Genomic DNA, 25,497 nt, shown 5'->3' with positions numbered 1-25,497 from the left:
ACGTAGGAAACTATTTTGTTACCCCAAATAAGAAACAATTAGGGCAATGGCAGTAGGCCAGAAGAGGGACCAGATTTCAGAAATATTTAGCTTTAGAAGTTATCAAAATCCCATGACTCAGCCTTAAAAAGGAATTAAATTCTGATATGTGCTACAACAAGGAATAACCTTAAAAATATTATGCTAAGTAAAATAAGCCAGTCACAAAAGGACAAATATTGTATGATTCCACTTATAAGGTACCTAGAATAGCCAAATTCAGAGAGACAGAAGGTAGAACAGAAGATACCGCGGGCTGAATGAATGGGGTAATGGCGAGTTACTGTTTAATGCATGTAACACCTCAGTGTGAAATGAAGAAGTGCTGGAGATTGACCATGGTGATGGCTCTACAACAATAAAATGGTTACAATGATAAATCTTGTGTTCTATATATTTTCTAACATATAAAAAATAGTTGTTAAAAAGCCCATGATACAAGGAGAACAATGAGAAAGAAAAGAGACAAATGGTAATTGTAGTCCTTAGCCTGCAATGGCGGATGGGCAGCAGTATCAGGCCTCACCTCTCATGAGGAACAGTGAATTTTATTGTGACGTTCTGGAACATCTATCTAGAAAGCACATATGAGCATGAAGCTCACAGAAGTAATGGGGTTGACAGTGTAGTCATCAACAAATAGGTGGTAGTTAACACTACAATAATATATGAGATTGCCCAGGGAAAACATGGAGAATATAAATGAGCTGAGAATGGACCTTTGGAAACAGGAGGGGCAGATATAGAGGAGAAGCTGATGAAGAAACTATAAGAATACGGTCAGAAGGCAAATACTTGATATACGGCAGCAGAAATGACAATATCTGGAGTTGGGGCAATGAGAATGGTTTGGGGGGCGGGCAGGCCAGAAATAAGAAGGAGTCAAAGATACACCGCCACACCCACCTCTCTCCCACTTTTTGGAGTTCTAATAAAGACCTGAGTTTCTAATTCTCTGTGGCATTATAAGATTAGAAAAAAAATTCCTACACAGAGGAAAAACTTAGCAGAGTAACATAGACTTTAAAATAGGAGCACATCAGAAATTGTCAGGAATATATTTTATGAAACAGCAAGATTGTCTCAGAAACATTTACACAGAAACTTAAGATTTGTGCTAATCTACACAGGAAAAGTAAACAATTATAGCTAATTGTAACTTGCTTAAAGCAATAAGAATTTCTGAAAAGCTATTTATAAAAAAGAAAAGCTACAGTATTTATACATTTTGAAAATTATATTAGTACAAACATTACCAGATTAAGAGGTATTTTAAAGATACCCTAGAGTAAATTAATTTTAAAAACTGATAAAGTAAATTTTGAATGTTTAGATTATGTTTTAAATATAGATCTATTTTCATTCTAACCAACAAGTTATAGGAAAGTTACTCATGTCACACAAAGCACAACAGCACTCCTATGAAGCTTATTATGGCACCAGAAGCTACTAAAAACTCTCTCTATATCATCTCTGATAATTCTAAAAAAGATGACATTGGTTTTATGCCCAGTTTACAGAAGATAATTTTAGAATTCAGAGAGTAACACTATATTGCTTGCTTGTAAGTAGTGCATCTGGAATTTGAACCTATTATGGCTCCAAAGCTTAAGCTCTCAACCACTGTACCCTAAACAATCCTTGATTAGCCCCCTCAATCTCCTTCCCCGTATCAGAACAAAGTACAAGGTGACATCTAACCAACAGTCGAATGAGTCCTTGAATCCTCACACCAAAAATCTGCAAAGTTCATACAGAGCCCAGGAGAAAAACACCTCCAAAAATTCTGAATGACAAAAACAAATACGTATTTTAAATGTACAGTTATTTTACCCCAAAACCAAATGCTTCATAATTATTTTAGCCTACATTTCTTATATTTTGGGTATTGTTTGGGAAATATCAGAGTACTCAAAAAACATTTTAATCTTAATACTTTACACCAAAACTAAACTAGAAACAGACTTGCTAAAAGATTTTGAACAAGCTTCATCAAATATCTGAAACATTCTAAAACAGGTCAAATAATTCCTTACAGTCTTTTTCTATGTTGTTTATCCTTCACTGTAGCCCACCGGCTTCCCCTTCTACCTACGAAAATGTTAAGGTGGCACTTAACCATCCATTGTTACAAATTTGTACAGAAGTTGTAAAGGACCACTAAACCATTTAGCTTGAGATACAAACCTTTCATTATTTGTCATGTGTCATTAAAAAGTGGATAAATGGAGTTAACTATAAGACATATTCTATATTTGTAAAAAGATAAAATGACATTTTCTGTTTTACCATCCAAAATTCCCCATAAAATCTTTCTGCCGTCACTATGAATTCCCTAGAAATTAATAATTAAAGCCTATTTTCAATATGGAAAGTTAATTATAAACTATTTTTAGTGGTTTAAATTCCAAAAGAAATTATGTGAACTAGTATTGTAGCAAACAAGGAGGAACAAAGTATCTATTTGAAGGTAATTCCTCATGTAGAGAAAATTTTCATATGGGAGTTTAGGAAAATTAGGTAAAGTAAGAAAAAATATTTTGGACCTCTTTTATATATTAAGTATGACAATGAATTTACCTCAAAATATTCATTTAATTACTAGGATGGATTTCTGGGTCTTTTATATTTTATCTGTGACAAAAACAATTCTCATGACGATAAAGGAGAGGTAAAATGGATTACCTTATAACAAATGTATTTTCTTTAAAGAAATATTCTAATTCATTAATTGAAGTTAAAAGTGTAGAAATGCTGAGCATGAATACTTTAAAAATTGATAGTTATAGTAAAAACAATTGAAAAACAGTCTTCTAAAGGGAACAACAAAACATATATACTTTAAGTAGCCTTAGAGCTTAAAAAACAGAATATCTAATTACTGGCTATTCTTTATCCCTAGTACCTTTTCTGAGACAGGTAAGCTGCTGGGCTCCTCTGTATTTCTTGACTGCTTTACAGAATCACATCCAAACATTCTATTTTGAACAAAATGAAGTTGAACATCAGACGTGTGCTGGTGCTGAGCCCCCTGAGGGCCCACGGAGATGGGTCCATGCAGGTTTTGAGTTGCACTCGCTGAAACACTGGGCGAAGTCTCCACATTAGCATCCCTTTGAGAGACCTGTGCAGGAAATACAACACCTGGAAGACTGATATACTGAGAGCTCTCTGGATGATTCAACAAAGCTTCGGACATGATTTTACGCTTATTTCCAGGAGGTACAAGCGTATCACTGGTGGCATTTTCTAAACGTTTCCTATCCACTGTTTCAGAATGAAGAACTGGGGGCTGTTGGAGCACAGTTTCTGGTCCCTGTGACTTTTCACTAGACGCCCGAAGAGCACCTGGGCTCAGCCGTGGAACACTGGTCTGCATTACTAAAGGCTGCCCAAGCTGCTGAAATACTTGCTGAATTGGATGCTGAAGAACACCCGCTCTTCCAGAAGTCTGTGTCACCATAATTGGTACATTGACTTTATAAAGGTGACCTTAAAAATGAGAAATCAAAACTGTAAGAACAATGTAATCCGGATTTCCTTTCAAATAACGTCATGTACAACAGGATCGGGGGACATACATCCATGTGCCATTAGCGGTTATCTCTAGGAGATGCTTTCTCTTAGTCTTCTGATTTTTTGTATTTTCTAAAATAAATTTGTATTAGTCATTCTTGAAAATTAGATGTCTTGCTTTAACTCTAGCCTTTTCTCACTATTGCTTATATGGCACATTTTGAGATACATACACGCCACCAATATTTACTCCATAAATCTCTCATACTGTTTGATAAATTAAAGTGTTACCAACCCAAATTTGGGACTTTAACAAAAATAACCATGGAGGGTACATTCCATATATTTAAGATATAAGATACTTCATAACAACTATAAGACAAGGCTATGCAAAAAGAGTTTACTAATTTTAAAAGGTACCAAATTTTCGCCTTCTTCCCTTCAAGATAAAACCATAAAGACAAAATGTATTTTTTGAGCACTGTGTTATCTGTTTTGCTTAAACTGCAACAACCCAAAGAATAGATACTAATTCTCTTCCCCAGTTAGAACGAGGACTCTCAAAAGCAGCCGTTGATTAATCCCTACACATTTGGGATATTCTTTCTATGATGCCACACAATCTCCAGTAAGAAAGGAGACCAAAGCTGGTCAATCTCATCTTTAGTTTTTCTGGATTAGAGGGACACAGAGATGTTATTTTGTATTCCTCACAATTTAGATAACTGACTTGAATTAGAGTAAGCATATATGTAAAGTATCTTATGCAATGCTGGGAAAGAACTGAAAATGAAATACAGGATAGGGCTAGTACAGGGTCTTTCATGGGAGGCTGTCTCCATAATAATCACCACCATTTATCATTAAAGTAAGGTTTGTTGAGAGTTCTTATAACTTCTGGTACAATGTTTATTAAAAAATCATAGAAATTAACACCCAGAAGTGAGTGCCAATGCTGAGAACAAAACATCTTTAGACTGTATTCTTACCAGATGCAGTCTGTAGTGTCACACCTGCTGGTACATGAATAGGATAACCAGGAAAAGTAAAGTTTGCGCTGGAGTTTGAGGTGCTCTAGATATGAGAAATTTGTATTAGAAAAGGGCTTTACTTGTCTCTTTCTTGCCCTGATGATCATAGAGGGTCAAAAAATCTGATTAAGGACAACAGTCTGACAACACGTAACATTACATTTGAATTCTTTGGATTAAACAGCCTTTTTATGTTCGATTCAAATAATCTCATTATGATCAAAGTAATTCTGTTCCCTGGCTATTAGCAATAAAGCCATTAAGTCTTAACAGTACAAACAATGACTTACAAAAACTTGCCCACTACATATCCTTGCCTGGGCAACTGATCTTCAAGATGCCAAATGTAAGAAACACAGTCATTTATAGGAGTCCTATAGTCTGTAAGTTGATCACTAATGGTATTTTAAAGTAGATAATACAATAGTGTATTTTTTATTTTGAAATAATTAAACCATATAGTTTTAAAATTTTAAGATACTAAATCAAAAGACAAACATTTTTGCCTATCAGACCTGCAAAAATGTAAAAGATCAATTAGTAACACTCAATGTTGGTAAAGATGTGATTAAAATCAATTCTCTCAAACCACTTCTTACATGAGTATATATGATACAATTCTCCTGAAGAACAATTTTGCAATTCATACCAAAATTTCAACATATACCATGCATGACCTTTGTCCCAGAAATTCTACTTCTAGAAATTTATCCTGATTACCTGATTATCACACAAATACACAAAGATATATCTACAGGTATAATCAACACAATGTTATATTTTTAAAAAGCTACAAATAATTTAAATGTCCATCAACAAGACTGGTTAATTAAACTGAGATATATTTACCAAGGCTAATCAATATTTTACTGGAATTGAAAAGAATCCCTCTATATTATTAATTTCTTTAAAGTAAATTACAGAAACAATACGTAGAATGATCCTACTTTTACTCTGACAATTAATATTACTTTCATGAAAGAAATCAAGATGGATATATGTTAATTGAATCAGTTATCTTTGGGGTATAGTACTGCATGGCCCTTTCACTTTTTACTTTATAGATTTGTTTTTACTTTTTAGAAGTATATCATTTCTTCCTAATCAGAAGAAAATTTATTTCTAAGAATTTCAAAAGCAGAGATATTTCTTCATTGGTCTCCTATCAAAAACAGCACCATTCTCCCCCAAAATCCTGGAACGGATATGGTTATTTGTTGAAATGGGAATAAATAGCCCACTAAACCTTTTATCCTAGAAAGGTAGCTCACAGGCTGGACGAAAATGAAAAACAGTTAGTGGATTATATACCATTGGTATATAAGGAAAAAAGGCAAAAGAGGAAAAGTAGTTTTCCTATTCAGTTTTTATATGTATTAAGTTTTAATTTTTTTTTTCTTCCCCCAAATCCTATGGGGAGGTAATCCATACTTTAACCTCTACTACACAAACGTAAAAAATGACCAAAATGTTCTGCTCAAAGAAAAGAAATAACTGTGCTATGGCTCAACTCTGGGGAGAGCAAAATCAGAAAAAATACCATATCAAAATTATCTATTTAGAATCCACTAAGTATATAACATCATACAGTGTATTAAAACTCCATACAATGTAACTTCCAAGATTTTATAGTCTTGTAGGTACAGTCTTGGCAGATGCTAACAACTGCTATGGAAGATAGAAAAAGTTGGTAAGAAAATGTTAGTTTTGTAACTCCTGAGTTTTTGCAAGGTCAATGTTAAAGAAGCTATTCCCGTTTCCAACCTTTTACCACATCTTTCCTATCCAACTGGAGTATCAGGAATTACAGTTATGCCCAGCCTTCTGCTATCATTCACTAAAAGTGGGGCACATCTTTTAAAATATATCTTAAATAAACTACATACCAGTTCTGCTGCGGTAAAACTGGGAAGAGTTCTACCAGCAGGGATAACTAACGATGCTGCATAGAAAACAAAATAATCATACAATTCATTAGAATTTACCAATTGAATAAAATTCCTAAATATAGCTTATTTTAAAAACTGGCTTCCATCACTCACTAACATGTTTGACCATGGTGAATTCTAAACTGCCTGATCCTGAGAGGTAAAAGTATTTAACTAGGTTTTTTTCCCAACAACTTTAAACAATTTACAACCTACTTTAAAATCCAAAAGAAAATATTTCATTGCAAAATGTATATATACTATATATATACATTTATATAGTCCATAATAAATACCTAGATTGTCTTCAGTAAGTCAATATAGCATTAAATCTACATCACAACATTTCACAGGGGAAAAGGTAATATTTGTTCAAGTGCCTATTTCGGAAAGACAATACTATTGAGCAAAAACATATAATCCAACATAAATCTTTCTAAATTTTATAGGTTCAAAGTAAATTTCAATACATTTTATGAAAAATTATGTATAGTACTTTAGCCAAGAAAGGCAAGCACAGCTACATAGTTTCAAAAATAAATGAGTAAGAATATGCCTCCTGATGCCCTGGTCAGTGTGCCTCAGTTGGTTGGAGCCTCAGCCCATAAACCAAAGGGTTGTGGGGTCAATTCCCAGTCGGGGCACACGCCTATGTTGCAGGTTCAGTCCCCAGGTGAGGTGTGAACAGGAGGCAATCGATTGAGGTTTCTCTCTCACATCGAAGCTTCTCTCCCTTCCCTCCCCTCCTCCTAAAATTACCAGGTATGTCCTTGGGTAAGGGTTAAAAAAAAAGACTATGTCTCCTGAAGTCTTTGCATAAACAGGTATGACTGCTTAGAAAAAATATAAGAATTAAGAGAACACCAACTCAACCTGTGTTAAAGCTGCAATCTTACCTTTCCCTTATATCTACCGATTTTCTATGCTAACCATCATTCCATTTATAATATACCTAAAAGGTGTCAAATAATTGTAAACATAATCATTAAAAAATCAGTCTAAAAAACAAAGAGTAATTCCCATAATCTTAATCCTTAAACCTTACCTCGAGGTTCATTTTACTTACAACATGACTGTAAACTATCAATTTGCTGTTTGTTTAATAAAACAAGAATGTTCGGCATGTTCATGCACATAGGTATTAAATGTAACATTTACTGTGGCCTCTTTCACACACTATATTAAGGAGTATTGTCCCAAAGATCTGCTTCTGACACTGGAATGATTCCATCACGCACAGCGAACAGCTAAAAAGAGCAAATATTTTTTAAACCATTCTTCCCCCAATAAAACAACAGAAGGGAGGCTACCTAGATTGATGGTTAATGAAGCACAAAATTATTTTTATCCTTTGTTCATCTATGGCTTTGCTTATTAACAGGCATTCTTTTAGAAAGGCTAAATTAGAATTGCAACGGAAGGAACACAATGGTATTAGTTTTAATCAGCTGAAGTGAGCAAAGCTTAAACTGGCACCGCTATGCCATAGCCTAAGAAGAAACAAAAATGTGTTAACACACTGTCTGAAGCAATTCAATGAATTAGATGAGGAAAAACAGCAACAATTCTCCTCTTTTAAAGACTCTGCGATAAATCCTAAAGGATAAATCTCTATAGTTACAGAAATCAAACAGAGTTTCTTTATGGCCATCAGAATAAAAGCATAAACTAACAGAATTTTATAGTAAAGTTCATGCAATTCCTACTCAAGTTTGATACTAAATTCACAAGTTATATGCACCATTTATATATGTTTGTACATTTTATTCATACGTGTGTGTGTATATATATATATATGTATGTACACACATATATATTCCTAAAACACCTTTTTTTAATTTATTGATTTTAGAGAGAGAAACAGAGGGAGGGAAAGACACACACACACACATCGATTTGTTGTTCCACTTATTTATGCATTCATTGGTTGCTTCTTGTAGGTGCACTGACCAGAGATCAAACCCACAACCTTGGCGTATCAACTGATACGCCAACCAACTGAGCTATCCATCCGGCCAGGGCCCTGAAACTCATTGTTCAAAATATTCAAGACAGTTTCAGTAACCAATTATGTTTTAACTGAATAAATGTTTTTACATAAACAAACTGTCAGAATTCTGGTCTTCATGTATATATCCTAAACTATTAAATTTCACAAAAAATAGGCTTTAGAAAGAATTCAATTCCACAATTGTTCTAAAAAATCAAGTCTTAAAAAAAGTAGGTTATAAATTATATATAATCACCCTAAAAATAGAAGAGTTCTCAAAGTGTAGTATGCAAACCCCTGGGGACCCCTGAGACCCTTTCAAGGTGTTCACAAGGTCAAAATTATTTTTTATACTAGCAAGACAATATAGGCCTTCTTCATTTCTCACTAAATATTTTATTGATATTTGCACTGATGACACAAAGCAATGATGAGTGAAACTGAAGGCACGTTAGCATTAATTAAGGCAGTACAAACTTTAATAGTGGTCCCTGTATTTACTCTCCATTGCCACTCATGAAGGAATGAAGGAAGGAAGGAAGGAAGGAAGGGAGGGAGAGAGGGAGGGAGGGAGGGAGGGAGGGACTGCAACAAAACTGTTTCACTTAAGATGGTCCTTAATGTAACTACAAAGAATTCTTTTTACTAAATTTCACCTCTCAGGTACACTCCCTTTTAATATCCTGTGACGGAATGGGATCCTGTGACGGAAGGGGAGGCACACACGAGGCCTCTCTGCAGCAGACAGAAGTGCAGTACAAGGAAGTGTGAGGGACTGGGGCTACTGTTTAAGTCGGGAGCTGACCTAGCCTCTTTGTTTAAGAAACACTATTTTTACTCTAAAGAGTAACTGACAGAAACTATGGTTATTCAGAATATATGGTTATTGGCAAGATATTTTTTAAATGAATTAATGTGTCCACCACTTCAAGGAAAGCAAACTGATATTTGTTTGACAATGAGAAAATTCAAGTTTTCAACCAAAAATCAGGTATTTGGAAACTATATCCACCACAGTGGGCTTAAGGGCTTTCTAATGCTTTTCTGATATGTGGTGATATTAATCAATATGATTTTTTTGATAATGTATCTATCAACCACATAACTCAGTGACCCATTATTTTCCAAATATCTAACATATGTTACAAAATTACAGATGAGCTAGAGTCATTCGAAGTGAAAGAAACACCAGTGAACTTGAATGTCACAAAAGTCCACCGCTGTGGTTTCAGACCCTACCTTACACTACCTCTCAGAAACTACCACTTGTTGAGTTTTGGTGTAATATTAAATTGTCTGAAAATGCTATTGAAGTACTCCTACTTTTCCAATTATCTATCTGTGTGAGGCCAAATTTTCTTCATATACTTTAGCCAAAACTGCATAACACAACAGATTGAATCTAAAAATAATATGAGAATCCAGCTGTCTTTTACTAAGCCAGACATTAACAAAATTCGCAGAAAGGAATGTAATGCAACTAATCTCACAAAAGAATTTTTGCTCTGGAAAAGAGTTTTAACGATATATTTTAACTCCTTTTAACAAATATTTGTCATTACATTGACATAGTCATTTTTTAAATTAAACCAACATTTTTTTAATTTCTCAGCTTTAATTTCTAATATGGTAAGTAGATACTTAAAATCCACATAAAAGAAAACACTTTGAGGTCCTCAATTTTTAAGTGTAAAAGGGTCCTGAGAACAAGAAAATGTTAGCAACTGAAGATATTATTAACAAGAGTTAACAAGAAATTATTAAATAAATGGATAATGCAGTCTAAAACTATAATAGGGCAAACAAGTTTTAAGGGTGGGACAAAGGCAAAGACTTACTCCATTACACATTGAAGTTGTTTTCAAGAGATAAAAAGGTTGTAGAAGTTAGTTTAGGTTGTTTTAATCAAGCTTTTAAAAGTACACAATGAAGTACATCAATTTTATGGTGCTACTTGTTTTAAGAATCTTATTTTAGGGTACCTAGAAATGAAGAGGAATAGGAATAAGGTCTAAAATGCATTTTTTAAGGATATATATATACTTTCTCTTAAACCACTTCATTATAAGTGATGTAGAAGAGAATGAGAAAACTGTCTTGTTTAAATATAATTGTTTCTATTATTCTCACTTCTAAGACAGAGAATAAAAGTGCTGAGTGAAAGCCAACTAGATATATTAGTTCCAAGAGTATTTTGTGATTTAAATCACTGGGAATATTACCATCTTGCGGCAAAATCAAGTATTGCAATTTTGAATAACAAAGAACCTGAAAAGTGTTAAGTGTACTTTTGATAAAAGACAAATACTTTACCCCTCTCAAACTTACCACCCTTCAAGCCATTCCTAAGTAAAAATCTTTAAATTCTTTAATAAAGAAAAATTCAAAAGAATGTCATTTAAATAGAGAAATAAAAGGGATATCCTAATAAAATAGACAAGTTAAAAATGAAATCAGCTAAAAATCCAACAACTGATGAAAAATGTTTCAATGTATCAACTTAGTAATTAAAACTTCGATGGCTAATTTTTATAGAGCAGAGTTAAATGAGCATAGCATTAAATAAAAGTTGTGTTTGGTAATTCAATACACATTGTTAATTTATTTCATTTTTATATGCTATAATTGCTGCCACACTTAAATTCTCTTATTTTGTAATAAATGAGGTACTAGCTTCCTTACTAGTTTTCTCTTCACCTTGGTTCATGTGATTTTCATGTAAATGTTCCCAACTACACAATAAAAAATCTAGTTATTACCGACAATCTAATCTAAAATCTATTCTCACCTCTTGAAAACATTAATCTGCTGAATTTCAGCTAAACTCAATAAAACCCATCTGTATGTGTGACTACGTGTCTGGGTGTAGATGCATGTGTATATATGTATACACATATGTGTATCTACACATATGTGCATGCATGTATGTAGCGTTTATGTGCCTGCACAGGTGTGCACACAGAGACACACACAAAATGAAGCATTAACGAGAGTATGGAGATTATTTGGACTACCTCACTGTTTTGGATATAAACAATGATGGCTAGAAACACACACATTAGGGTAGCATAAAGATTGTTAAGAAAAGGGCAGAAAAGAAGGAATAAAAGCCAGAAAAATACAACAGAATAGCTTCATCATTCATTAACTAGTCTATTCCATTTTAAATTGATATAAATAATATGGACAAATACAAGGAGGTCCCCCTGAAAATGGAATTTATTTATTAAAAATTGTGTATTTATTTTTACATGTTGAAACTTCAGTCATCTTCAAAGTTCTCTTGATTTGATGCAATGCACCTATCAAGATGTTATTTTCCACTGCTCAAAACAGTTTTGAACTTGTTGATTTTGATGCCTTTAAATGTTTCTGTCTTTTTTTGTTTCACCTCTTCCACTTCAAAAGGTCTCCCTTTGAGGACCTTTTTCATCAGGGAAACAAAAATGTCACTCTGGTGAAGATCGACTGAATAGGTAGGGTGGGGCACAGAGTCATGGCATATTTTGTTTTGGTCAAAAACTGCTGAACACTCAGCACATTATGGGCAGATGCACTCGTAAATCACCCATCATGAAATAGGCTAATGCACTGAGTCTTCAAAAAAATTCACTGAAGCCTCTCACAGCCTCTCACAACAGCGCCAGCTGATACACTGACACAGATGGGTTCCTAGAACACTCATCTTGTGGAAGGTGGAAGCCTGTACTACAAGGTGCCCACCCTCCAGAAAGTAAATCTGGGTTTTTTGATCCCCCAAATATTTATCTTAAAAGTAAAGGTCTAGATTCAGGAAATCCAAGAATAAAGACTGATGACGTGGGGTCAGTTTCTATCCATCACTGCATATATCCAAAACAGTGAGGTGGCCTGAATACTCTCCATATTCTCAGTAACTCTCCATTGTGCTTTCTTTTTAAAATTTTTTTATTGCTGTTTAATTACAGTTGTCCCCATTTTCCCCCATTACTCTCCCCTGCCCTACCCACCCCCACTATTTTGCTTTCGATACAATAACAGATATATAATATATACAGAAACAGAGAGAGAGAGAGAGAAAATGAACAAATATACAAGCACCTTCTGCTTCGTCAGCAAAGTGGCTGGATTACTCCTTGACTAGACCTAACCAAATTCTCTGAATTATCAATGCACAATCCCAGTAGCCCACAAATTATATAACTTGTTCCTGTAAGTAAGGCTTTGTCACCTTTGTGGACTTTAATACTTTAAAAACTAGTCAAATAACCCAATTATGTCACTAGTTACATGGGGTAACCGTGTTCACTTAATAGTAATGATTTTGAGGTCCAAACCCTCTCATCTTAAGAACATTACCCTAATTCAAAACCACCATCAAATGAGAATTTGTTCTGAAGATCCACATGGCACTAATTTACTAACTGTATCCAACCTGTTGATGATTGCAATGTTTGGTGCAAGCCCTGTGGCAACTGAAGGGTGAACAGAGGTGAATGGATGCTATTTCTGAAGAAGTCTTCTGTTGCTTTAGACTGCAAAACCTTTGTTTCCCAAAGCTGCAGACAAAAGAAAAATTTGCTTTTAAAAAATAAAATAAAATATTTTAATATTTATTCCTATTTTTTACTTTTAAAAATTAAACTGTCAGCTGGTAGCACAATGAATGTATTAAACTATAATTAAGGAGACAAAACTATAATTTATCAGTTTTATAAGGTGAAAAACAACAAGACAGGACCACTTGTATCAACAAACCTGCTTCAAGTCTTTTAACACTTGTTCCTCTATACCTTCTTCAGCAAATAGATCCCGCACTCCTTCAATCACATCTTCAATAACAGATCTGTAGAGTTTAGGCTACACAAAATCAATTGTTAAAGTTTTAAATTCTCAAGTTTGAATGTATTCAGCTTTGAAAGACATGCAGTATACACTTTCTAATCCTATAGTTTAAAGAAAACCCACCATACAAATTGTACCTAAGTGCACCCTACTTCTGGTACATATAGTCTTAGTTTTCCATAAATTAATTTACCTTCAAATCTAGAGCCTTGTAGGTAGCTACAAGGCTGAATTACAAGACTACAACAAATTGTGAGATAATATTCTTATCAAGATGTATGGTTACTGTTAGATTACTTGGCTTTTGTGTCAATATTTAATCTCCCCACTCCTTTCAAAAAGGGAAATTAATTTAAGGATAGTGGAAATGAACCTGTTTTTAATTTACCTTTTTCTCAAACAGGCCAAAGGAATGTTTTTTCACTATACTATTTCCACAAATGTAAGTTACAAGCCATAAAATTGGGGAAAGCACTTACAATAGAGTAGCCAAAGCCTGTCCCAATTCCAAAATCCGCATAGCCTGAATAAACATTCTGAACTATTATCAGGTGAAAATACAACTGCACCACAATGGACTAACAGAAACTAAGAAATGAATGAATCTTTTTCACAATCTGCATATTGCAGAGACTAAGCAACATCCTAAAATGCTCCCTAAAAAAAACATGCCATGACAATATTAAGCTGATTTCTACCTAGATTAAACATTGGTCATTATCAATAGAAAAAATAGCCCTGTGAGATACACTCAGCCCTACAAATTTACGTAAACTGTGCTCCACTCTCACCCCAGTGTAAAATGGCAATGCTAAGTGTAGTGACGATACCGACACAGTGGAAGTTCCACTAATAAGGAATGGTCAAACAGGGATTTAGTTGAGTTGCTCTTATTTCAATCGGTTTAATCAAACCAAAATGAAAAGTGTGACATTCTAGGATTGCTTGTTCATACTACTCAGTAAATACTCCCAAAACTCCTGCTCGCAAGGGTAGCCAGGTTTTAAAGTTATCCTTCTAAAGATCCAAAGTAAGCCTATGAATAGGTCAATGAATTACATTTAAATAATGTTATTCACAAGCATATCCATTAATTAAGACTAAGTGCCCCTGGATTAGTTGCTTCTTCTAAAACGGTTTACCCTGATAAAGGCATACTGAACAGATGCTTCAGTGTGACCACATTTAAAGCTGAAGGAGAAAACTCCCAGAGCTAAAAACATCTTTAAGATCTGCCCTCAGAATGTAACAGCATCCGCCAACAATAACCTATTGGAACACAATTTTTCAAAAGCCAAGTAGGCAGTAAACATACTTTCTCTTCTAGGAATACAGTTCGACTTTATATTCTTTCCCTATCTGGTATCTTTATTAAAGCTATGTATAGTCCAGGATATCTATCTTAACCTCTTCTCTATTTAAAATACACACACACACACTTTCTCTCCTTGAGTTCACCACTAGATAAAATAGTATACATGCTAAGCTTATACTAAGGTATAAATATTTTATATATCTTAAAACATATTATCAGAAAAACATATGCACATTAAAATAATGTCTCTAAAAATAGACCCTGCCATGCTGCATATGCGTACACAGAACTCATAAAGTAATAGATGTGGACAAGCACATGGCTTTTCACAAAATGTGAAATCTGTTAAACTGAAAATGAAAGTGAATCCCTAATTTTTTTTTTTAGTTCAGGTTTTTAAGATTGACAGAAGGTCTCACAAGTGCCATTTCACCTGTCAGTTCCCATCGTGAGACTTAGGAACCCCTTAAGCAGAGCCACGTTTGTCTTTTTAAATTCCAGTTGTACCATTAAGTATAACATGCACTGGTTGGAGAAATGAGGGTGGAGGAGAACTTTCAAAATCTGTGGTGGGGTGACATGAAATATCATATTACCTATTACTTTGTGTAAATATAGCTTAGAATCAATACTAACTGTACCTAAGTACAACTAGAGTAAAATTGAACTCAGGAATTTTCTAAAAGCAGGCAACTGGAAGGGTTAAGGTGAGTTCCACACCTAAACACCTCCCAGTCGTCTCATTCTAAGAAGACCTCAGTTGGGGTGAGAACTGAGGCGAGGAGGAGGGATGGGTCTTCTTCCTCTACGGCGGGCTATTGGCCCTCATCACTTCCTACCACACAGAGGACAGCCAGAGCCCCTACAGGGGAAGGTTTCTGAGAGTCTGATCGCCAGGAGAGTAAAGAGTTTGCAGAGTCTGGCTGCCATGAACGTGGATCGGCACCCTCTGCCCAAAGCCCAGGCCAAAACGCCAGGCCACCTCCTTACCACTGAGTTGACACCGGCCATAGCGCCCGCAGCAACGCCTCGCTCCTTGCGCCTGCGCAGCACGCGGCCCGCCGCTGAGGACGCCCCCTGCACGCTTCGAAAGGGCACGCTGCCCACGCAGCTACGTAAGGCACGCCGGGGCAAGGTGGGGGAGGAGAGAACAGGCCCTGATGTGAAGCACGTGTGCTGCAAACGCGGCAGCGTGCGTGTACGAAGAGCTAGCTGAGATGGGAAGGTTAAGTCGGATCTAATCAGGTTTAGACCATACATATGACCCCTGAAGAACCTGTATTTTCTCAATCTATGAAATAAAGACTTAAGAAAACAGGGAAGGGGCAATGCAGTGGTAGATCCCAGTACAGCTGCGCCTTTCAAGCGGGTTGGGCCCAGAAAGAGGGGAGGCTAGTGGTATCTGTTCTCTCCTACCAGTTTTCATTCCTCCCCCTCCGCCCCACTTGCAGCTGAACTCCAATAAAAATATAACAAAAGCCAGACTCTTCTAAATTGGTTTTCAAAGTGTGGCAGCATTAGCATCATCTGGGAACCTGTTTTAAATGCAAATTAATGGGTGCCACCCCATCACCAGACCCACTGAATCAAACTCTGGGGGTGGGGCCCAGCCTTCTATTAACTTTTTTTTAAATCCTCAAGCAAGAACATTTTCTTTTTCATTGCTTTAGAGAGGGAGGGAGAAGGGAAGGGGGAGAGAGAAACATCAATGCAAGAGAGATGGTTGACTCTGGTAATCAAAGTCAGGGATCTCAATAGTTTCCCAGACCAGGATCATAGGAGTCTGGGCAGAGTTCGCATGCGCCTGCACTGGGACCCAGATGGGGAATTGAATCCTGAACCCAGGCATGTGCCCTGACTGGGAATCAAACCTACAATCTTTCCGTTACAGATGATTCTCCAACCTAGCTACATTGGTCAGGGCCCTTCTGTAATTTTAACATGCTTTCCAGGTGATTTGGATGAACACTGAAATGAGATAAAGATTCTCAGCTTTGGCTTGCACATTGAAATCACCTGGAGAACTTACTGAGGTTTGGCACCTAAGTCCACCCAAAAGAATCTGACTCTATCACACAGCCAAGGTGGAGAACCACTGCTAAAATAAAGTTGGCATGATGTGAACTCTGGCTTGTGGGGTCCACCACATTGTAGATGAGACACGAGAAATTCACACAGACTACCAAGTCCTGTGGAGGAAAAGGGATGGCATGGCTTCTGTCTCAAGAGGAGAAAAAGCCTCGGCCCTTGCCTTGACTGGCCTTTATTTCTTTTCTGGGCACATTACATGATGGTCCTCATTTACTATGCACAAGTTCACTTTAGGTGGTTACGTTTTACAAAAAACAAAGGAGACAATGCCACTAATCACATCACAGGAAAAGGATTTTTGCAAAAGCAAAGGGAAAAGCGGTTGAACTGGTTACATTCATCCTTGGAAGGTTTAGTGTGGATTTTAGGAAGTTACAGTAGGTACTTCTGCCTCAATTCAGGGTGAGGGACTTTTAGCAAAAGCAAGTTTCCAAGTGGCCTAAGTATATTGCCTGATTCCCCATGGGAGAACCTATCCATGGGCGTGGGTCCTATGTGGGCCCACACCATGCAGAACAGTCTCCTATATCGGCACCACAATACCACCAAGGGCCCATTCTTCCTCAGGCAGATATCACTGTCTCTTAATCTGCAATGATTCCCTCGCTCCACTGAAGGGTAGAGCATCTAGGGGCATACCTTGCCTAGGGCAGAGGCTAGTCATAATAGCAAAGAATCTGCACGATTAGAAAAGGGAAAAAGTCATCTATTGCCACTACTCTGACTATTCTGTTAAACAGCCTTTCTAACCTAAGCAGATGGCTTATTTAATGATTAAAAATCCTATTAGGTTTAAAATTGGCTGCTTATGTATTTATTTATTTGCGCATGTAAGTTCAGTAGAGCTATTTATGCCCTACCACTTTTTATTTGCTTTGTCTGGGTCAGGTGCCTTATGGTTTGTGAAGTTCAAGCAGCTGATTTATATGAAGCCCCATAGAAGATTTTCCTAAATGAAATACTATCAGGAACTTTTTTTACAAAAAGCCAAGAATTTTATATAGTAATATTTAATGATTGTATCTCTACCTGGTAATTTACAACCAGAAGTATTCAAAGTGACTTATCTTTCACCCAAAATAGAAAAGCTAAAAGTAGGCATTGATTCCTACTGATATGATAAAATCCAATTAAATTATTCAAGCTGGGAAATAAAAAAGCTGAAGGGTCTCTTGTTTTCCATCCTCTCATACCCAAGTTTTAAACCTTTATTCCTAAATGCACAGGATTGGTACTCACCTAACTTTTGTGAAAGCATATTATTTTATATTACTTCATTATATATTTTATCCTTCTAGGGCTATGCTGTAGACCAAGTATATATTTGAAATTAAATTTGGGCCTTGGTACCCATAAAAAGTGTGACTTAGAGTTAAACTGTTACTGATTATACTTAATAGACTCAGGTTACATACAGATTAGCTTCGGCAAAGCAGTGTCAGGACACTAGAAGACTTAGATGTAATTTCTTCCCAAGAATACACGATGTCTTTTAGAAGATGTATACTTTAACCCATGTTCAAGGTGAATCCAAGTTGCAAACCTGCTCTGGACCTGTGGTAGCCAGCTTCCAGGACGGCCCCCGGTGATCCTGATCTCCTGGAACTTACAACCTTGTATGGTGCCCTCCCACGTAAACAATAAAGCCGGAGTTACGGTGTATTGCTTCCATGACTGGATTTTAAATGACATCCTTCATTGAGATTCCTTCAGATGACACACTTTGGGAAAGAAGAAAAAAGCTGTCATGTTGTGAAGACACTAAGGCAGCCTATGGAGAGGTCCATGTGGCAAGGAGCTGAGATTACAGCCCATGGCCAGCAAGAATCGGAAGCCTGTATAGATGATCACATAAATAACCTTGGAGATTGATCCTTCCCCAGTTGGGCTGTCAGAGCATTGCAGTCCTGAATGACAACTTGACTGCCTCCTTTTAAGAGGCCTTGAACTAGAATCACCTTCCAGTGATGTCCCAGATCCGCAATTCTCAGAAATTGTGTAAGGTAAGAAATACATCATTTTAAGCAGGTAAGTTTGGGGATAATTTGTTACAGAGCATGAGATAACTAATTCAGGGCCCATTCTCTGATTGGACTGGGACTAGTGAAAGCATGGTTTTTTTTTCCTCATTGTAATCTCACCATTTTAAAGTTTCTTGAATACCTTCATCAATCACAGAGCATTTGAAAAGTATGTAAAGGAATCTTTATAGACTATCATTTGATAGCATTGACATCAGGCTATCATCATACAAGCAGACAGTGGTAGTCATGTAATGGGCACATTTCTTTTGTCAATATTTCAAACTCAATTAAATGATGGAATTTAAAATGTGAGAGAAAAAGTGTGTTGCATACACAAAATACTTTTGATGCTAAAATTGAAATTTCAAGATATCAAAGCCTCAGTAAAGCAATTTTACAGTGGCTATTTTTTTATGTTGGTAAATAGAGAATTAAAAAGGAGTGCTGAGTTTTGTTCCTTCTTTGAGTACTAGGTTCTTTGAAATTACACGTGTGGCAAAGCATAAAGCCCTTCCCCAATGCCCACCATAGTTCAGAGCATCAGATTTTCATTTCCTCCTGCCTTGTTTAGAGACTACAATGTATATTTAATATATCATTTACAAGCAATACCAGTTTTGTAACATTTAAGCAAATCTTAATGATCAAATTAATTTCTTGGCATTCTGTATGTTCTCATTACTTTTGCCTGAAGGTTTCAGTGATAACATTCCAAAAGTAAAGAAACAATTTCACTTTGCTTATTGTGAGAAAAGGCCATATGCGTGAAATCCTTTCTTTGAATAAGAATGTTTTTTTTAATGTATTTTAGAGGCAACCCATTATCTTTTACATATTAAATTTTTAAATCAAACACAGGGCATTTCAGTAACTGTATAGACTCTATATAATATATTTATCGGTAATGAAAAATACAAGTTAGTGTATGAGCATATGGCTTAAGGCAGCAAATATTCATAATTAGATTCTGAACATTCTGTAGCCAGTGCACTACACCCAGCAGTATTGTGATTCTCTGCCTTTGCTTCATCTTTCACATCTTCTAGGAAATGAAAATCCAGATAATTTCTGCCTCACCTTGTAACTTTGAAATAGTTACAACGTGGGTAGTTCTGCTTTATTTACAGTCTGCACTTTCGCAACATTTTCCATTTTCTAATACAACTGCAAAGTCAACTGCCATTATCTGAACATCAGATATGATTTCACCACAATGAGTCCCTTCCCCCTCCAGCCCCAATAAGATTTCCGTTAAAATGACCTTGTGACACAACACTACGGCTAGCTGGCGACCTTACCACACAGGGGAGCACTGTTAATGGTCGCGTTACTGCCTATTTTAAACTATCTTAGTATTAAAGAGATGTATGCATTGCGTACACATGAAAATTGGTGATTATAATTAAGTCATGGAGAGCAGGAAGGGTGACTTCAAACACAATTTTCTCCATGGCTACTTTTTCAATATTCTTCTCATCAGGGCTTTGATAAGGATTCAGTAATTTCCTAGCTAACAAATTATTCCATTTTCATTTCTTTAATCACAATGTGTATAATCATACATGAGCATGAAATATTAGCAAGGATAATGTCTATTGTCTCTAGTTAATTTTTCAATCTAAATTTCTACTTAGGAAAGATAGAGTTACAGACCTGGAGAGAACCAACCAGCTTTTGTTCTCACAATAATTGTACTTTACTTTTTTCCTAACTGGTCTCGTTCTATAAGAGGTAAATAGAAGCATCTTGCATATTCTACATCTTAGGTTATCTTAGGTGCTTCAAATATCAGGAGAGGCAGAGACAACATGGAGTAGACACTTCTTCCTATCCCTTCTGCTAATTGCAGCTAAAAACTCTGGATAATACACATAGAACAATCATAAGAGGACTCTAAAGGTGAAGAGAAGAACACAGAGCAGTTAGGGGCCTTACAACCCAAAGAATGGTACAGCAATGAGTCCCCTGGTTTTCTTTCTGCCTCATATATACTAGATTGGGTGCTGGTGAAGCTGGCAACCCAGAAACATCAATGATCATAGACCAAAAAGAAAAAAAGAACAAAAGCCTTTTTTTTTTCTGGCCAAAGAACCCAGAAAGGGGCAGCAAGACAGAAAGCTTTGAGACAGTAAGTGTTCACTCCAGTCCAGCACGGCAGAAAGAACTGGCCCCACCCAGCCCTGTCGGCAGAGGCAGAGTAGGGAGTTTAGAGTTCAAGTCTCGCTCAGCTGCTGTGAGGGGCAGCCATCCCCACAATGTCACAGGAGAAGCGATGTCTGGATTTGCATTCCACCCAGCTCTGCTGAGGCATCCTCAGGCACCCCATCCCATGGGTGTGGTGTCAGAGAAGGCCAAGACTTTCTTTCCTGTTGGATGACAGTGAGACATTGTCCTTGCAGTGGCAGCGGAGGCCACGTGAGAAGGAATAACAAGTTACCCGGCTCTGTGTTAGCCAGGGTGATGTCAGTGGAGGCCTAGTGGGGTTGTGGGGGGGGCTGAATTTCCACCCAAACCACGGTAATAAGGGGCTCCTCCCTCCCCTAGGGTGTCAACAGACACTGAGCCAGACACCTGGCCCTTCGCCTCCACCTGGCAATGGCAAGATGGCACTTTCACCATCCCCACTGGCCTGGTGTCAGAGAAGACCCCCTAAAACAGAAGATTTAAATAAGATACAGAGTATAATAATAAACAAAATGTCCAGGATGCAACTGAAAATCATGTGTCGTACCAAGAGCCAGGAAAATCTCTACTCAGAGGAGAAAAAAATTGAGAGACACCAACACAACAGCCACTAAGATATTGAAAGTATCTGACAAGGACTTTAAAGCAGCCTAACCAAACTGCTTTGATGAGCAATTAATCAAACAATTTAACAAGCACTTTAAACTAATGAAATAATAGCCTCAGCAAAGAAATAGAAGATATAAAGAAGAACCAAATGGAAATTATGTACTGCAAAATTCAATAACCAAAATTAATAATTCAATGAATGGGCTTGTTATAGGTTGAACTATGTCCCCCCAAAAAGGTACACTGAAGTCATAATTCCCAGTATCTCCAAATATGGCGTCATTTGGAAATAGGGTCTTGCAGATGTAATGAGTTAAGATGAGGTCATGCTGGAATAGGCCCCGAATCCAATGTGACTGATGTATTTATAAGAAAAGGACAAAGATACCAGAAAGGCAGCCAAGTGACAGCAGAGTCAGTCATTGGAGCGATGCATCTATAAACCAAGGACCACCAACGACTGCCAATGAACCCCCGGAGCCAAAAGTGGTGAGGCAGCAGTTCTCCCCTACTGGTCACCAGCCAAACCTCAAACTCAAGGCAATAAGTCTCTGTTATTTTAAGTTACCTAGTTTATGGTAATATGATATGGTAGCTCTAAAAAACATACAGGGCTCAACAGCAAAATGGAGATGGCAAAGGAAAGAATGGACATAAAGATCAAACAATAGAAATAACTCAATCTGAACAACAGAGAGAAAAATAGACAATTCACATATAAGTGGATTTCTCATCAGGAACCATGGAGGCCAGAAGGAAGTGACCTGAAAGAAAAGAATTGTCAACTCAGAATTCCATGCTCAGTGAAAATATCCTTCAGGAAAAAAAAAGGGGGGTGTGGGGGATCAAAGCATTCTCAGATAAAATAAAATTAAGATTATTTATCACTGGCCTAATTAGTCTAGAATGGCTTTAGGATTTTTGAAATAGAAAAGAAATGATAAAGGAAAGAATCATCAGAGAAAAATAAAGAAGAAGAAAAACTTAAAATGTGGGTAAGTATAATAGACTTTCCTTGAGTTTTCTAGTGTGTCTGACCGTGGAAGCAGAACTGAGGACACTGCCTCGTGCTTCTCCCATTCTGTTATCAGTGGGGGAGGCTAAAGCACGGCAAGGTCTCTTCAACCCACTGGGACTGCTAAAAATGCTGAGTCTGATGAGTTGTGTATGTGTAATGTGATACCTAATGTAAAGCTACATGAAGAAATACACTCAAAAATACTACAGATAAATCAAAATGGAACTCTAAAAAAATATATATATACAAGTAGCCAACAGGAAGGCAGGAAAAAGAAAAGAGATACAAAACAGAGGGAACAAATGGAAAACAAAAAGACAGGCACAGACCAGTCAGTGTGCAGCAACTTTGGAGAACAGTTTTGCAGTTTTTTGAAAATTGAAACATGAATTTACCATATGACCCGGCAATCCCACTCATCCCCAGGAAAAGTGAAAACATATGCCCACACAAATACTCGTACATGGATGTTCAGAGCAGCCCTGTTGATAATAGTGAAAAAGGAGGGAAAACCCAAATGTCCATCAACTGAGAATGGGTAAATAAAATGTGGTATACTGTACAATGCAATGGAATGTTGTTTGACAATAAAACACAATAAAGTTCTGATATACGCATGAACCTGGGTGAACAATGTGGATGAACCTCAAAGACATTACACTAAGCGAAAGGAGCCAGAGACACAGGGCCTCCACTGTGGAATTCTATCTATGTGAAAGGTCTAGAAAAGGCAAATAGAGAGAGAGAGAGCAATTAGATTAGTGGTTGCCTGGAGCTGGGATGAGAACAAGGAGTGACTGAAGATGGACTTGAAGGATCTCTGGGGGTCAATGGAAATGTTCTAAAATTGACTGCGGTGATGGTGGTGCAAATGCATGAAATAATAAAAACCACTGAATTGTATGTGTAAAACAGGTGAGTTTTGTGATATTTAAATTAGTCTTCCACAAAGCTGTTAAAATGTCAAAAGAGCCCCTCTTCTTCAAAGTAGACCTAATTTTTTAAAATTATGGTGCAATACGTAAAACTTGAAATTTGCCATCTTTACTGTTTTTAAGTACAGTTCAGGGCGAGTAAGTACATTCACATTGTTCTGCAATCATCACCACTACCACCTCCATACCTCCTTTCATCTTGCAGAACTGAAATTCTATACCCATTAAATAATAACTCCTGATTTTAATTTGGGGTTACATCTCCTCCTTGTGTGAACAAGGACGTGAAGCACCTTCTTCAACTACAGAATGGGCCCAAAATACTTTTAACAAAAGACAGATGCTCTGCCCTGGCTGGTGTGGCTCAGTGGATTGAGCACGGGCCTGTGAACCAGAGGATGGAGGTTTGATTCCCAGTCAGGGCACATGCCTGGGTTGCAAGCCAGTTCCCAGCAGGGAATGCACGAGAGGAAACCATACATTGATATTCTTCTTCCTCTCTCCTTCCCTTCCCTCTAAAGATAAATAAATAAAATCTAAAAAAAATAAAAAGAAAAAGACAGATGCTCTCTCCCTGGTGTTCAGGTGTACAAGTTCTTTACATGTATTGGAAATTAACCCCTTGTCAGATGTATCATTGGCAAATATCTTCTTCCGTGCAGTGGGTTCCCTTTTCATGTTGCTGATGGTTTATTTTGCCATGCAGGAGCTTTTAGTTTGATGTAGTCCCATATGTTTGTTTTTTCCTTTGTTTCCCTTGACTTAGGGGACACATCAGCAAGAATATTGCTACAAGAGATATTTGAGATTTTACTCTCTAAGTTTTCTTCTAGGATTTTTATGGTTTTGTGACTTACATTTAAGACCGGTTAAAAAATGGGCAAAAGACCTATATAGACACTTTAGGTGTCTATTGGAGACAAAGAAGACATACAGATGGCCAATTAACATGAAAAAATGCTCAACATCACTAATCACCAGAGAGATGCAAATTAATACCTCAATGAGCTATCACCACACACCTGTCAGAATGGCTGCCGTCAATAAATCAACAAACAACAAGTGCTGGAGAGAATGTGGGGAAAAGGGACCCCTCATGCACTGTTGGTGGGGATGCAGACTGAGGTAGCCACTGTGGAAAACAGTATGAAATTTCCTCAAGAACTGAAAATGGAATGGGCTTTTGACCCAGAGATCCCATTCCTGGGAATATATCCTAAGAATCCTAAAACACCAATTTGAAAGACTATATGCACCCCTCTGTTCATAGCAGCATTATTTACAATAGCCAAGTGCTGGAAACAACCCAAGGGCCCATCAGTAGACGAGTGTATAAAAAGGCTGTGGTACACTTACACAATGCAACACCGTGCGGCCATAAGAAAGAAGGAAATCTTACCTTTCGAGGCAGCATGAATGGACCTGGAGATTAGTATGCTCAGTGAAATAAGCCAGTCAGAGAAAGACAACTACCATATCATCTCACTTGTATGTGGAGTCTAATGAACAAAATAAACTGGTGAACAAAACAGAAACAGAGGCATAAAAACATGAAACAGGTGGAAAACTGTTAGAGGGGAGGGGAGAGGGAGGACTGGAAGAGAGAAGCCGAAGGGATTAGCCAAAGAACATATTTGTATGACCCATAGACACAGACAACAATGTGGTGGGAGCCAGATGGAAGGGGAGGTGGGGGCTGGATGGAGGGGAGCGGGGTGAGGGAGAATGGGGACACCTGTAATAATGTCAACAGTAAAAATAAAGTAAAAAAAATAGAGACTATCATTTCACAACCAAAAACAACACTGACTTTATCAGATGTTAGGTATTAAATGAAAAAAACATGATCCCTGGCACATAGTAGGTGTTAAAAGGCTAAAAGTGCTTTTTATTTACTTGAGTAGCCTTCACCCACAAGATTAAATCAAATTTAAAACAAATATTGTAATCTTTTCAACCCCTTGAAGATTTATGTGTGTGTTTAGTAAGGAAA

General features: G+C 36.9%; 1 protein-coding gene across 1 annotated transcript in view; it reads right to left on the bottom strand.

Annotated features, from left to right (window-relative positions):
• The window catches only part of GTF2A1L (general transcription factor IIA subunit 1 like), a 31,057-nt gene extending 15,154 nt beyond the window's left edge, over nt 1-15,903 (bottom strand). The window contains exons 1-6 of the mRNA XM_037049032.1: nt 15,634-15,903; nt 13,242-13,343; nt 12,919-13,042; nt 6,473-6,528; nt 4,545-4,629; nt 2,945-3,531 (exon numbers count right to left, since the gene is read on the bottom strand). Of these exons, the coding sequence (XP_036904927.1) occupies nt 2,945-3,531; nt 4,545-4,629; nt 6,473-6,528; nt 12,919-13,042; nt 13,242-13,343; nt 15,634-15,903 (1,224 nt within the window). The remainder of the gene's footprint in view (nt 1-2,944; nt 3,532-4,544; nt 4,630-6,472; nt 6,529-12,918; nt 13,043-13,241; nt 13,344-15,633) is intronic.
• Nucleotides 15,904-25,497: the final 9,594 nt, after the last annotated feature.

This window comes from Sturnira hondurensis, unplaced genomic scaffold (genome assembly GCF_014824575.4).
Source record: "Sturnira hondurensis isolate 20B ecotype Veracruz unplaced genomic scaffold, ASM1482457v3 Scaffold0006413, whole genome shotgun sequence".
NCBI classification, from domain to species: Eukaryota; Metazoa; Chordata; class Mammalia; order Chiroptera; family Phyllostomidae; genus Sturnira; species Sturnira hondurensis.
Note: the sequence above shows the minus strand (reverse complement) of the source record. Positions and strands in the feature narration are given on the sequence as shown.